At 54.8% G+C, this 12,643-nt stretch overlaps 3 protein-coding genes across 3 annotated transcripts; all 3 read left to right on the top strand.

The window, feature by feature from the left end:
- Positions 1–618: 618 nt before the first annotated feature.
- Positions 619–1,724, top strand: BZA05DRAFT_55115 (uncharacterized protein; the record flags this gene model as incomplete). Its single annotated transcript, XM_051488414.1, has 1 exon — positions 619–1,724. A coding segment is annotated over one exon (831 nt), but the record flags the coding sequence as incomplete, so codon positions are not given.
- Positions 1,725–5,427: 3,703 nt separating this feature from the next.
- Positions 5,428–6,191, top strand: BZA05DRAFT_419014 (uncharacterized protein; the record flags this gene model as incomplete). Its single annotated transcript, XM_051485555.1, has 3 exons — positions 5,428–5,430; positions 5,637–5,698; positions 5,870–6,191. 3 exons carry the CDS (start codon positions 5,428–5,430, stop codon positions 6,189–6,191), a joined length of 387 nt encoding a protein of 128 aa, XP_051339151.1.
- A 4,357-nt stretch (positions 6,192–10,548) lies between these two features.
- BZA05DRAFT_337962 (uncharacterized protein) lies at positions 10,549–12,586 on the top strand (the record flags this gene model as incomplete). The annotated part of the gene is made up of 5 exons (XM_051480874.1): positions 10,549–10,788; positions 10,936–11,574; positions 11,761–12,300; positions 12,366–12,472; positions 12,547–12,586. Coding segments are annotated over 5 exons (1,566 nt in total), but the record flags the coding sequence as incomplete, so codon positions are not given.
- Between the last annotated feature and the right edge of the window lie 57 nt (positions 12,587–12,643).

Genomic DNA, 12,643 nt, shown 5'->3' with positions numbered 1-12,643 from the left:
AAAATACACTCTCTGTCCCGTCACCTTTGCTTCGCGCCCGCGCTTTCGAGGTCAATCGGGGGTCCGGGGGGCGGGGTTGGGGGGAAAGGGTGGATTGGGGGATCTACGGTACATACAGCACAATGCACCCGAGCGGGAACAAATCTCCATCTACCGTCCGAGCGCCACGTAAAAGATTAAAAAAGATACATCTATGTACTCTGCCGTACGCTGCATACATGCATGGAGAAATTCATCATGTCCCTCCCTGAGGATTGAGGCTTGAATTCCCTCCTGAGTCCCGACACCTAGGGCACCCGCGGCTACACAAGTACCTACATCTTCCAAAGTTCCCGTCCCTCCTGTAGGTAGGTGGTGTTTATATTTATCTGAAATCTCCAGACCGGCGGATGAGTGGTTCAGCGGTGCCAAGGCACATCTAGTCGAAACACTCAAACACTCCGTCCGTGGCGGGACAGGGATGGCTCAGGGATGGCTCAGGGCGTGTGGCGTAACTAACTGGTGTTTCATCGTTTCGGTCGGTCGGGGCGAGCAGGGGGTTGTTCCGGCCGCTGGGGAGGGGAGAGGGGGGACGCGGGTGGGGATGTTGTGCGTATATGTAACTTGTCTGCGCCGCGGGGAAGATTATTCCTCCACTACTCACCCACTCACACACTCACCCACTCACACACATACACACACCTACACTCCTACATCTGTGCTTCTTCTCCTTCTCCTTTCTCCTTCTCCTTCTTCTTCTCATTCATCTTGTTGTCGTCGTCGCTATCAACTTCGCTTCACTTGACGCAAGATCGACACTCACACTCGTTCCTTGACGGAATCTTCACTTCAACTCGGTCCTTTTTTTTTCACGACACAGGCATTGACTGTCATTTCTCACCTCCGCCCGCTACATCTACCCGAACGCTCATCGCCCCCACGGAACCCACCCCCACTACCAAAATGCACTCTACACTTCCCTCGCCGCCGCCGTACTCCCCCACCTCCCCCACCTCTCCCACCTCGAGCAACAGCAGCGACAATAGTCCCACACACTCCACCTTCCTCGGCTCATCTCCTCACTCCTCCCCCGCCTCCTCGGCCCCCAGCTCACCCAAACCCTTCCCCACGCGCTTCGCTCCACCCCGCTATTCCCCACGACTCCAGCACCTCGCGTCCCTCCGCCCACTGGCACTCCACCTCGCACCGCCGACGCCCATGTGGATCGCCACGAGCGAGAACGAGAACGAGAAGTCCGCGCTGACGATGGGCTCGGCGGCGTGGATCGATACTGCCGCGCTCGAGGCGGGCGTTGGCAGAGGTGGCAGAGGCGGCAGAGGTGCCCTGGCCGTCGCCGTGCGTGCCGGCCCTGCGGGCGCCGCGGAGAAGGCTGCTGTCCTGGTGCTCTTGGGCATGGGCTTCGTGGTGATCGCGCTACTGGTTGTGGGTGTTGTTGCGGGGAGATTTTAGGCCGCTCGATGGTGGAAGCGGGCGTGGGGCTTGGGGTGTATGCATTCATGGCGTTTTGGATTTTTGGGGGGTTCGGGCATTGCATTGGGGGTTTTGATGTAGCATATGATCGTTAGATTTGTGGATTCGGGATGAGAAGGAGGAGGGGAAGGAGGAGGAGGCGGAGGAGGAGGTTGTACATACATACAGAGCACATACATATGGCAGAGCAATACGTACCTACTACGGGCGACGCTGAACGTCACAAAAGACGCCAGCGCGCCCGAGCAGTCAAGACATTAAACTTCCTTGCGGATATACATACATCTCCGAGCATCCAAGTTGAGTAAACCATCGTGATGGGATTCTGTGATAATGAATCATGTGACATAAACTGAGCGGATCCGCCTCCTTCTCCTTGTTGCGATTCTCGTTCGCATTGAAAAGCCACCGTCGTCACTTGTCCAAGATATTGCACATTTGTCATATTGGTAATATTTTCGCGCCTGGAGAATATTGTTTTTCATACTTACTTCTCCCTCTATTAGGTTCTGTCTAGCTGGCAATCCGCCGTGTTTTGCGAATGAATCAAGCAACTGAAACCTCACATTCATATTTTCAACAGGAGTTGGATCCATTTGACCGAGTGATTGTGCATGATGCGGTGTAGCTCTTGGAAGTTGGAGGACGTTGGAGAACGTTGATGACTCGTCCATCTGGCTTCCATGGTTCCAAGATTTTTTCGAAGTAGGTAAGCTGGGAATAGTGCTTGCTACATAGTGCCTATGTAGACTGTTGCGGACGGGAGGGGCGGACGGGAAGAGTGATACCCTCCCTGCCTACACGCGCGGATGGCAATGCTCCGCTTGGTGGGATGGTACGTCGGTTTGTGGGCTGGTGGCGTTACTGGTGGGCCGGAGACGTGAGTGAGGGACGCCCGACGCCTGGTATGGTGGATGAGGCGGTGGTGGTGGTAGTAGATACCTAAACATGTACTTGGGTACACTGTGTGGGTGTGTTGTCGGGATTGTTCAAGTCTCACTCGGCCGACTGTTATAACTTATATAGTACGGGCCCGTATATAGTATCTATTATAGTGGGACCTGTCGTAGATCCTGCGGGTGCCAACGGAGTCGGCGAGTGCCAACGTTCGGAGGCGGGGGATCACGGTGAGAAGCACCTACTTTAAGTACTTAACTACCCATGATCACTCGTGCGATGAACATTGAACACGCAGTCGATCCACGACTAAGAATCTAAAAACGACCAAGGCGAGCGGTAGATCCTACAGGCTACAGGTGAATGCAGTGACGCAAGTTGCAATAGCACCTATATGCGGCGCATACATGCCGGTGGTGCGTAGGTAACTCGGACACTTCACTCCCAATTGCGGTGGTTACCGGACGGTTTCCGAATGGTCCCGTACCGCCGTCTATCGCACCGAAGAAACAGCAGTCTATAGTACAGAGAGAGAGATCTTCCTGTTTTATTTCGCATGCAGCCTATCTAGACTATGGCGAAAGTCTATAGTACAGTATCGTTGCTACATATTGCGGCAACGGGTGGGCACAGTGATGGACGATGACTCGGCATGGATGCGACGGAAATACCCGCTCGCTGTACTACACGGGGATGGGGAACATGCCATCTCGATCCCGAGTGGCCGTGGCACTCACTGGTTATAACAAGAAAAGAAAAAAATAAGCGGAAATCGGGAACGCGGGGGGCCGGTACCGCATGACGGCGAACATGTGGCGGCTCCTCCGGTAATCCTGGACGTACCGCGCATGGTAATATCCGCGCCCCATCGGCGTGTGGCCTCAATGGTATATACGGCAATAAGGCAAGACATATATAGTCGTATTACTGCCGCTGATTTCGTGCGGAATATCTGCTATTTATTAGTCGATGCCGCGGTCATTCGGTCATCTTCGTATCCACTTACTTTTACCGTACGTATGTACAATACGTTGGGGCTGAAATTTGAACCCGTAGGGATAATCACGTCCCAACTAACTAACCGCCTAGAATTACCTCCTACCGCATACCGCATACCGCATAATTGCCTTGCCTTGCCAGCAGCCTACTTCTCACATAATCCGTAGATGTCAGCCCATTAACTACCCAAGTATGATAGACAGTTGCTGACGTGACGGAGTTGACAGGATATGATGGATTCAAGCCTCGGCTAAGTAAGATGTAAGTAGACATCCGACATCGTCTACCTAGGGCTCCGGTCATCGGTACCGGTATCTGAGCTGCACACGGCGCGGAGGCCTACATGCATAGCCGACCAGTGCTGGATCAGTACTGGATCAGTACTTATTGAGGTATGTATAACGTTTACGTGATCCGTCGTGTTACATACCACCAGACTGTTTGCATCCTCTCAGCCGCTGGCCCTCGGGGAGTACTCGGGGGGAAGCTCGTACTGTCGTACACAGTGTCAGGTAGGTAGTACGACGCGGGAGATTACGACCCATGGGAGCTGCCGGTTTAATCTGTTTGTCGGCCCGGCGGGGTTACGGTGTGCGGAGGCCCAGCGGGGACCGGATCAAATTTACGTACTACTAGGCCGTCAGGTTCCACAGCAAGATAGCAGGCTGAGTGTTCAAGTTCGCATCCCGATTCCCCACGACGACAAACACTTGGCCAATGAATCCCCATGACTCTCCCATCGTGCAGATGCCGGTAGCGTACCTACATAGACAGCCATGTACGCAGCCACTCGAAGGATCTGATTTCTGGACGGGACCCTGGCAATTCCAAGATCCTTTCGAGATCTGGAGGAAACCTGTTGATGGACTGAAGAGATTGCAATTTACGATACCTACTGCAAACCAATGGATACACCGTACATCCACTAGGTGACATAAGTGGATGGATAGATGGATGAATGGATGGCATGGATGAAGGTATCGTAAAAAAGGCTCAGCTCGGTGGTCAGAGCAGTGACCTCCTTTGGGGGGTTTTAAGGGACACGGCAGGTAGTTGGTTACCATCGTCATCTCGGGACATAATACGGCCCCGTGAAAGGAAATTGTAGAGCAGTATCGTGGCTTTGACGAGAAGCCACACACTGTTGTCCGAAGACGAGAGTGGTGTTCATGAGCTGGCTGGTCGAGCAATCAACGATGTAGGCATGTGGATGCATACCGCAAAGTTCAGCCTTGTACACAGCACTAAGCACTTGCCCTGTTTGCACAGGTCAGCAGTTTGTTCTGCGGCCATGTAACCTGGGAGAATCAGAGTGACAGAGTCCAGACAGGACGGTAAGATGTATGCTGCCTATTCATGTCTTCTGTTCTGCACTCCAGCTGCGAGCGTCCTATCAGCTGCCGTTCCGTACCACCATAAGATCTCTGATCACCGACCTGAAGGCTGAGGCTGATACCGGTACCGGCGTGATGAGAACTCGAAAACCATGCGGGTTGTGTGCGACCTCTAGTTGGAGTAGCCAAGTTTATCCGCCATGACCATCAGCATCTCTTGCCCTCCCCACACGATCCAGCACGATTCAACCCAAAGAAAAAGAAAGAAAAACTGGACGCGACCCAGCGCCCAACGTCGAGTGATGGAGTCTCGACTCTCGCCTCGCCGTTTTCCAATTTCCCCGGCGTTAGGTTATTCTATTTTTGGACTTGGCCTCAACGTTGCCGAACTTCGAAGGCGCTGAAACGAATCCAACCAGACTCCGAGCAGACCCCAGAGTCGGACAGACCCGATCGGGGCTTAACCAACGTAACGATGCAGCGCGGCGCCATGAACCAAAACCATTGAATCACAGCCAGCCCATCGCGCCGATCTCGGATGCGAAAGAAAGTCCCGATCGAGTAGACTTTGGAGCGGGCACCTTATCGCCACGCTGCCGTATTGCGTCGTGGAGTCTAGTGGTGTATGTACCTTATACCTACTCTAGTGCAGCAGCGGCATCGAAATCCGGCCGAATGCAATGTCTGCACGAGTTCGTGGGTTCGTGCCGTCTTCTTGGGGGCCGCGATGGTGAGTGGTTGTGTTTTTCTACACTGGCCGCCAGTGGCTGCTGGCTCAGGTACAACTACCGTGTCTAGGGGGGGCGATTGATGTCTTCCGACACATGTCCTGGCGCCGGGCGGCGAGCACTCGCTGCCAGTGCCTGTGAAGTTACATCATGCCCAGCCGGCGGCGTTTTCGTGTGACCAACTTGTTACTTCGCACGCACGCCGCAGACATGTGCACGCCGGCGGCCGTCCAGCAATCACCTGCAGATGTACCTCCCTTGTACCAGTGAGTACGTGCAGACATGTCACCGCGAATTGAAGTTTTTTTGCGGAATGTTCCGTCTTCTTCGTTGATTGAGAGTCGAGACGCCCGCGGCGCTTTTCGTGTCTGTTCAATGGCTGCATTTACTGCATCCCAGGCTGGGCTGCCTTGTTTGGGAACAACCTGCAGGAAATTGAAGGCTTCATTCCTTCCACTCATCGTCCGTCAACATCGACGACGACGACGACGACGACGACGAGGAGGAGGAGGAGGAGGAGGAGGAGGAGGAGGAGGAGGATGAGGAGGGGGAGGAGGAGGATGAGGAGGAGGATGAGGAGACAGACAGCAGCAACGGATCTCGCCGCGCCCTCAGCCTGCACTCAGCTGACGCCGGTTGCGAGGCGCCGAGGCCGATAGGGCTGAATACCGGGAGCATATTATTGAGATCACCGCCAACCTCCATCACCTGGTTCCAAGCCGTCCGTCACCCCATCAATGGCGTCCGCGAGGCCATATTTTGACGGATTCATCAGTCATTATTCCTGGGAGAAATATATGGTCGTGAACAGTATTACCCTCAGAGTTTCCGTGAAGCTGGGAAGCTTGGTGCCCCCACGTGGCAGGATGCAGCCGAGATGCCTTGTGCCTTGCGCCTTGTATGGACATACAATTATCTCAGGAAAATTGGGCAGGTGCATCCTTGGCCCATACCGGTACCGGTGCCACGAGGTAGGATGAAACCCACGAGATTTTCTCACTGCCGCTCACTGCTGCAGGTAGGTCCGCTGATGCCAGGCCTGCCCCCGTCGCTTTTTACGAGAGAATATCCATTCATTTCGACTGGGAGCCGAGTTATGTACTTGAAATATCTCCATTGAGACGCACTGATCACAAAATCACGTGGGGCTCCCCGAGTTCTTTCTATGAGTATGTAGTTCCAGGAAATGGTAAGTACCATACCACGTGTCCCACCAAGCAGACCGGTAACCACTGCAACGGTCAAAGAATACCTTCCTACAGACCTGCTTACCTAGTAATGGATGCTGGAACCGCCTTCTAGATTGGCTGGGGGTTCGGGGGTCTTCCAAAACGTGTCGGACCCTGCTGGGAAAAAGTACAGTCGATGAGACCAGTGGCAGACCACCAATCTTGCAGTTCTAACTTCTGGGCGAGGATAACCGCGGTCAATGGTCTTCTCCACGGATCGGCGACCATATACCTACGGTTCATACCAAAGGGACAACTGGATGGGTGATTATCCGTGGTCTGCAAGGTATTTTCGCCGTGGGGCTGGCGGAGAGAAAGGACTGGTCAAGGAAGTTTATGCCCGCCGTGGCGAAATCTTCAACTAGGTACTCGACAGGAACCCTTCTCACCGCTGGGCCAGTCCTATGGGTAGGTACTCTACCTACAGGCCCACGAAGTTGATGTAGTTTTCCAACATCTCCAGGAATGCCCGTGCAGAGGCTTGGCTTTTATGGGGATCACTTCAATCGCCGAAGTGACAGCTTAGATATGTAGGTACGTACCTACCTCCCACCTACCTTCCTACTCGAACTCGAATGTGTTCCCTTCATCCTTCGGGTTGGATTAGCATCATAACCACTCTATATGGCAAGTTTCAGCTCGTCTGCGATCTTACATACCTACGGTCCTACGGGCGTTTTTCCGAATGAACAGTGGAGTCTGGAGTCTGGACACACAAATTACAGTCCATGAATTGCTCGAGCAGAGTTCCCATGTCCATTATACGATTATACTGCCTATACTATAGTATGATACATACTATAGAGTACATGGTACCCAGTCTCGCCCCACATAGCCGGCATTGGCTCAGGTACGTACTCCCCACGCAGCCGTATCTCCGGATCCGAGATTGAGTGGAAGAGAAGCGGGACCTGGGCAGCTGGGCAGCTGGGCTGAATCTCTTGCTGAGTGCTCAAGTACCCATCGTTACAGGTTCATCCCCCGCGCTGTATGTAACTGTAACATCGGGCCGCGCGATACGGTACCCAAGTACCTATACCTGTACATATTATGCCTACGGGCTAACCACTTTGCTATACATAACACACTGCACCTATGATCTTCAAGATGGAACGTGGGGGAGGGAGGGGACTGAACCGACATACATAGAGGAGGAGAGATCGAAGATGTCCGCCCCAACTGATATGTATATACTTGGCAAGATGGTAGCAACTAGCCCTTCAATGCCCATATATGAACATATATGGATATTGTGGAGGCGAGCGAGCGTGTAACCATCCGCTTATAGGCAGGTAAGTGCTTCGTTAACTGCTCTATGTAGAATCTCGATACTTCTCTTCTCCCGGAACGCGCCCTGAAGACTCCCTGAAGAGTCGCTACAAGGGTGTTCAATGTTCATCGCCAGATATGCCACATGCCTTGGGCGTGGCAATTGGTGCCTTTCTCGCCTTTCTCCAGCTAACCACTCTGGTGGTGGTACACACGTATTGACGTGTTCGGTGCATGAAGCAAGCAACTTCCCAAAGCGCGCCACCGATCCACGTAGTTAGAGTACTCTACTGGTGCACACCCGGACGGTCGCGGGAAGATCTGCTCCAGTGGATAACCACACCGATTTGCCCAGTTATCGATTGGATCGGGGGCACGATTCGGTGACGATGATTCGCTGGAAGCGATGGTGTGTGTGTTCTATGGTGGTACCTACTCTACTTGGGTACTCTACACACCGCTTCGTTCTAGAGTAAAGCTGCAGCTCCCATCACGGCCAGCCAGCGAATGATGCGCTTTCTTACAGCTGGCAACTCAAGAACTTCCCTCCTTCCATCCCCCATGTCGCCCGCCCGCCGCCCCATATTTCGAGAAGATAAAACCGAATGAAAAATAGAAAAATAGAAAATAGAAAATAGAAAATAGAAAAATAGAAAATAGAAAAATAGAAAATAGAAAAATAGAAGAAAAATAGAAGAAAAAAATAGAAGGGCCGCCCGACGCCTGTTCACCTCGCTGCTGCACTGCACATCCTGTAGAGTACCATACCGTACCCACCACACCGGCACTGTAAATCTTCGCTCATCCTCTCTTCCCTTCCCTTGTCACCCAGTGCCTTCCTTCCTTCCTTCGTTCGCGGTCGCTTTGTCTCCTTTGCTCCAGCTGCTGCTGCTGCCGCCGTCGTTCGTTTCGGTTCCCATTCACCCCCCTCTCCCGTTGTCCTTTCCCGCCCGCCCGCAAAAGGCTGGCAGATAACACAAGCACCTGCCAACTGAGCTGTCTCGTCCTACATACATCCACATACATCCACATACACAACATACACATCCACATACAGATCACATCACATCACCTCGCAATCCCGTTCCACACACACACACACACACACCACCCCAACCCACCTGTCAGCGATCAGCTCAGCTGCGTGTTGCTCTCACCCCCAAGCTCTTTTAATTCCCAGACTCTGCTGCTGCTGTTGCTGCCGCTGCCGCTCGTCATCCTTACTCTACTCTACATACCATACTCAACCTCCTGCCTGCCGCCAACGACGAGAAGAGTTTCTCCTGCCAAAACCACCACCACCGCCACCACCTTCCATGTAGATAGCTAGATAATCCGGCAGCTCTTCCAAGTTCCAACCCTCAGCCCTCCATTCAACCTTCATTTCAACCTTCAGCCCCAGCCCAGCTGCCAACCCCCAGCCGCAGCCGCAGCCGCAGCAGCAACCCCACCCAGGCCTCATTTTAATTGCCAGTAATTATTCGGCTTACTCTTCGCCTCGCGTTTCCCGATACTATATTTTTTTCCTCTCCACCGCGAGGTGACTACATTTGGCCCGGTGCAACGGTGCGACACATCATAACAGAGAAAACACTTTAGGCACGAGCTCAAACACCCCCCCGCCCCCGCCCACGCCCACCATTACGCCCACCATTACGCCCACGCAGATCAGCAGCTCACATCACATCACACATCACTTCCATAATGCCTGCGCTTGCACCGCTCCTCGCTCCCGAGGTCCCTAGCATCAACGGTAGTGGGGGTGGATGTGGAGGTGGAGGTGGAGCTGGGGGTAGAGGTGGAGGCGTGCGTGCAGTGCAGGAAGAAGCCCCTAAGAAGGGCATGAGGAAGCTGCGTCGCAAGAATCCTCCACCTCCTTCTGGATCCGCAAAGCATCAGAAGCTCCCTAGCGCTGCCTCGTCAATCATCTCACAACCCAGGTCGCGCCCCGCCTCGAGCCGTTCCAATAGTGGTCCTAGTAGTGGTGGTGGTGGTGGTGGTGGTGGCTGGTTCTCGAGAGCTCTCACGCCCGGCAGCAGGAAAAGCATGGATGCAACTCGTGCTGCTAATGTGCGCGATGAGTGGATGCCGGATGAGTTCCGGAGACCGGCGCCGGACCTGGCAGTACCGCAGCCACCTGCCGTTACGGATCGTGACAGTGCTGCTGCTGCCGCTGCAGTTGCAGCGAGGGTTAATGGGTTTTTGGGATCGGGAGCGGGGTACGATGGAGCTATTACTCCCCCGGATATTGGAGGTCCAACAAGAAACCTCTCATCGGCAGGTTATAATGCTGCCGTTTCAGATATCAATAATGTCACCCCGTCCCGTTTGATTGCCTCCTCGGAGAGAGCTAGGACTAGGGAAAGGTCCTACTCGACTGGCAGCTATTGCACCGACCTGTCCGATTTCACTCTTCTTGATCCTCCTCCACCCGTTCCTCCCAGACCACAGCACGTCATAGACGCATACCAGCAGAGCAGCGGGAACGAAAGACACCTCCCAGAGTTAAAACCAAAAGCGAAGACGTTCCCGATCGACAGCTCGTTCCTCCTCCCGCCAACCGCGCCATTTGCAGGGTCCGGATCGACGTCAGGGTCCAGCGGCGATCGATCGTCACAGGCACCACAGACACCACGCCAGTCTCGCGACACTTCGAACCAATCCCCCGTGCTGCCCCCACTCCCACCCTTCCAGCAGGCGTTCTCGGGCGTCACCATTTCGGCGCGCTCGTCGTTCTCGAGCCAGGACTCGATGCTCTGGAAAGACGCGCCAGAACGTCCCCCGCTCTCGCCGAAACACCCCGGAAGGAAAACGCGCCCCCGCTCGCTGTCGAGATCCCCGCAACCGGATCCCCCGTCGCCCGTGGAATCGGCGCCGCCTACGCCAAAAACTGCGCCTTCGACGCCGCTGCCTCTGATCGCGCCCTTGCAGACGGCACAGACACCAAGGCCTCTGGAATTGCGGCCTCAGGAACAGCGGCAGGAACAACGGCAGGAACAACGGACGCAGGAACAACCGCCTCAGGAACAGCGGCAGGAACAACAGCAGGAACAACAGCAGCCGGCCGAACCCACACCATCGGATCACAGTCCCATCGAACTTGACTTTGGCTTCCACGCGGTTACAGCCGAGGAGCCAATAGTGCTTCCCACCAGGTCATCGACGCAATCCTCTTCGCCCACATCCATGCGGGAAACATCGCCAGTACCTGTTCCGGAGCCGAAGAAGAAGGAGAGGCGAGGCTCGTTTATGGGGGGCTGGAAATTGGCTATGAAGAACTCTTCGCGAGGAGACCGTAGCAGCCGAGATGGCGGAGATACTCCGATCGATGATGGCCCGGTGGGCGTGGGGTCGGGCGGCGGGTGGATATATCGCAGACGGAATAGCTTCTCGAGCCCCCGCCCGCCAAGTGCCGAGAAGGCGCAGCACAAAAGCTATGCTCAGGAGTATAAGGAATTCCGGAAATCGAAGCCCACGGAGGGCAGCTCAAGCGGCCAGGGATCTTCGCCCGAGTCGAACAACTCCACAAGAATTGGCAGCGGCGCTTCCAGCCCGGCGAATACGTTCGCGGCGAGAGCGGCGGCAGCGGGCATCAAACCTTCAGAATTGCCAACGAGGTCGACGACGGAACCGCTTCCTTCGAAGGCAGTCGATACACCACCGCCGACTCCGAAATCGCCGGTCAAGGCTGGTAGCAGCACGCGGAGGAATTTCAGAGACAAGATGAAGAGCGTCGAAGCCAGATTCAATCAGAAGAATCCCGAGCCGAAGCCCGTGGCCGCGCCCAAGCCGGTACCCACGCCACCGGTAATCGCCGGGAACTCGGTCACCGAGGAGAATCTGGTGGGGCTGGATGTGGCGGTTAGACAGATGAAGCTCCTAGAGGAGCAGCTGAACACTGGTCGGCCACCCAGCCCTCCCGATTCTCGAGATGGCGAGAAGGAAGAGAAGGAAGAGAAGGAAGAGATCACAGCACCGCTCACCATCGTCAAGACCAGCGGCTCGACGGCATCGAGCATCAAGGACGACGGCGGCGACAAGACGCCAGTGCAGCACAGCAGCGTCACGTCGATGCGCAACCTGCCGGGCCCACCGCCGGGAAGCCCAAGCCACAGAAAGCAGAAATCGCTGTCTCCGCTACGAAACGAAGTCGGCCCCAACTCGGCGTCGCCGCCGCCCCAACAGCTGGATAAGGGCAAGGGCAAGGAACACGACACCTCGATCGCCTCGTCCAAGCACTCGGCGAGCTCGGTGTACCCGCCGCCAAGCGAGTACCTGGGCAAGACCAGGCCGTCCAGCACCGTTGGCGCGTCGAGACCCCCTACCCCGCCAAAGCCGGTGGCGAAATTGTTTGTCATCTGTTGTCGCTGCAAGGTGTGTATCCGTCTTCCAAATCTTTTTGCGTCGCGAACGATAGCTGATGATGATGGTGGTGATAGTACTGGCACGACCTCCCGAGCGCTATGTATCGCGGCATGGTCGAGAATGGCGGTGCAACTAGATGTCCGTATTGTCTGCACGGGATGGAGACGGCGTGTTGCTCTGGGTGAGTTTGTTTTTGTCTTGTTGGGTTGCGGACTCCGTTGTTTTGACCATGCTAACGTCACTTTGGTGTCACAGATACACGTGCGTGGTCTATATGCACCAGCGCCATCATTGAGAAATGGAATCGGATGGGATGAGATTTGTTTTGTTTTGTGGTTATGTGGTTATGTGG

This window comes from Tricharina praecox, assembly GCF_024521635.1.
Source record: "Tricharina praecox strain CBS 144465 chromosome Unknown BZA05scaffold_13, whole genome shotgun sequence".
Taxonomy (NCBI): domain Eukaryota; kingdom Fungi; phylum Ascomycota; class Pezizomycetes; order Pezizales; family Pyronemataceae; genus Tricharina; species Tricharina praecox.
This window is presented reverse-complemented; position numbering and strand designations above follow the sequence as displayed.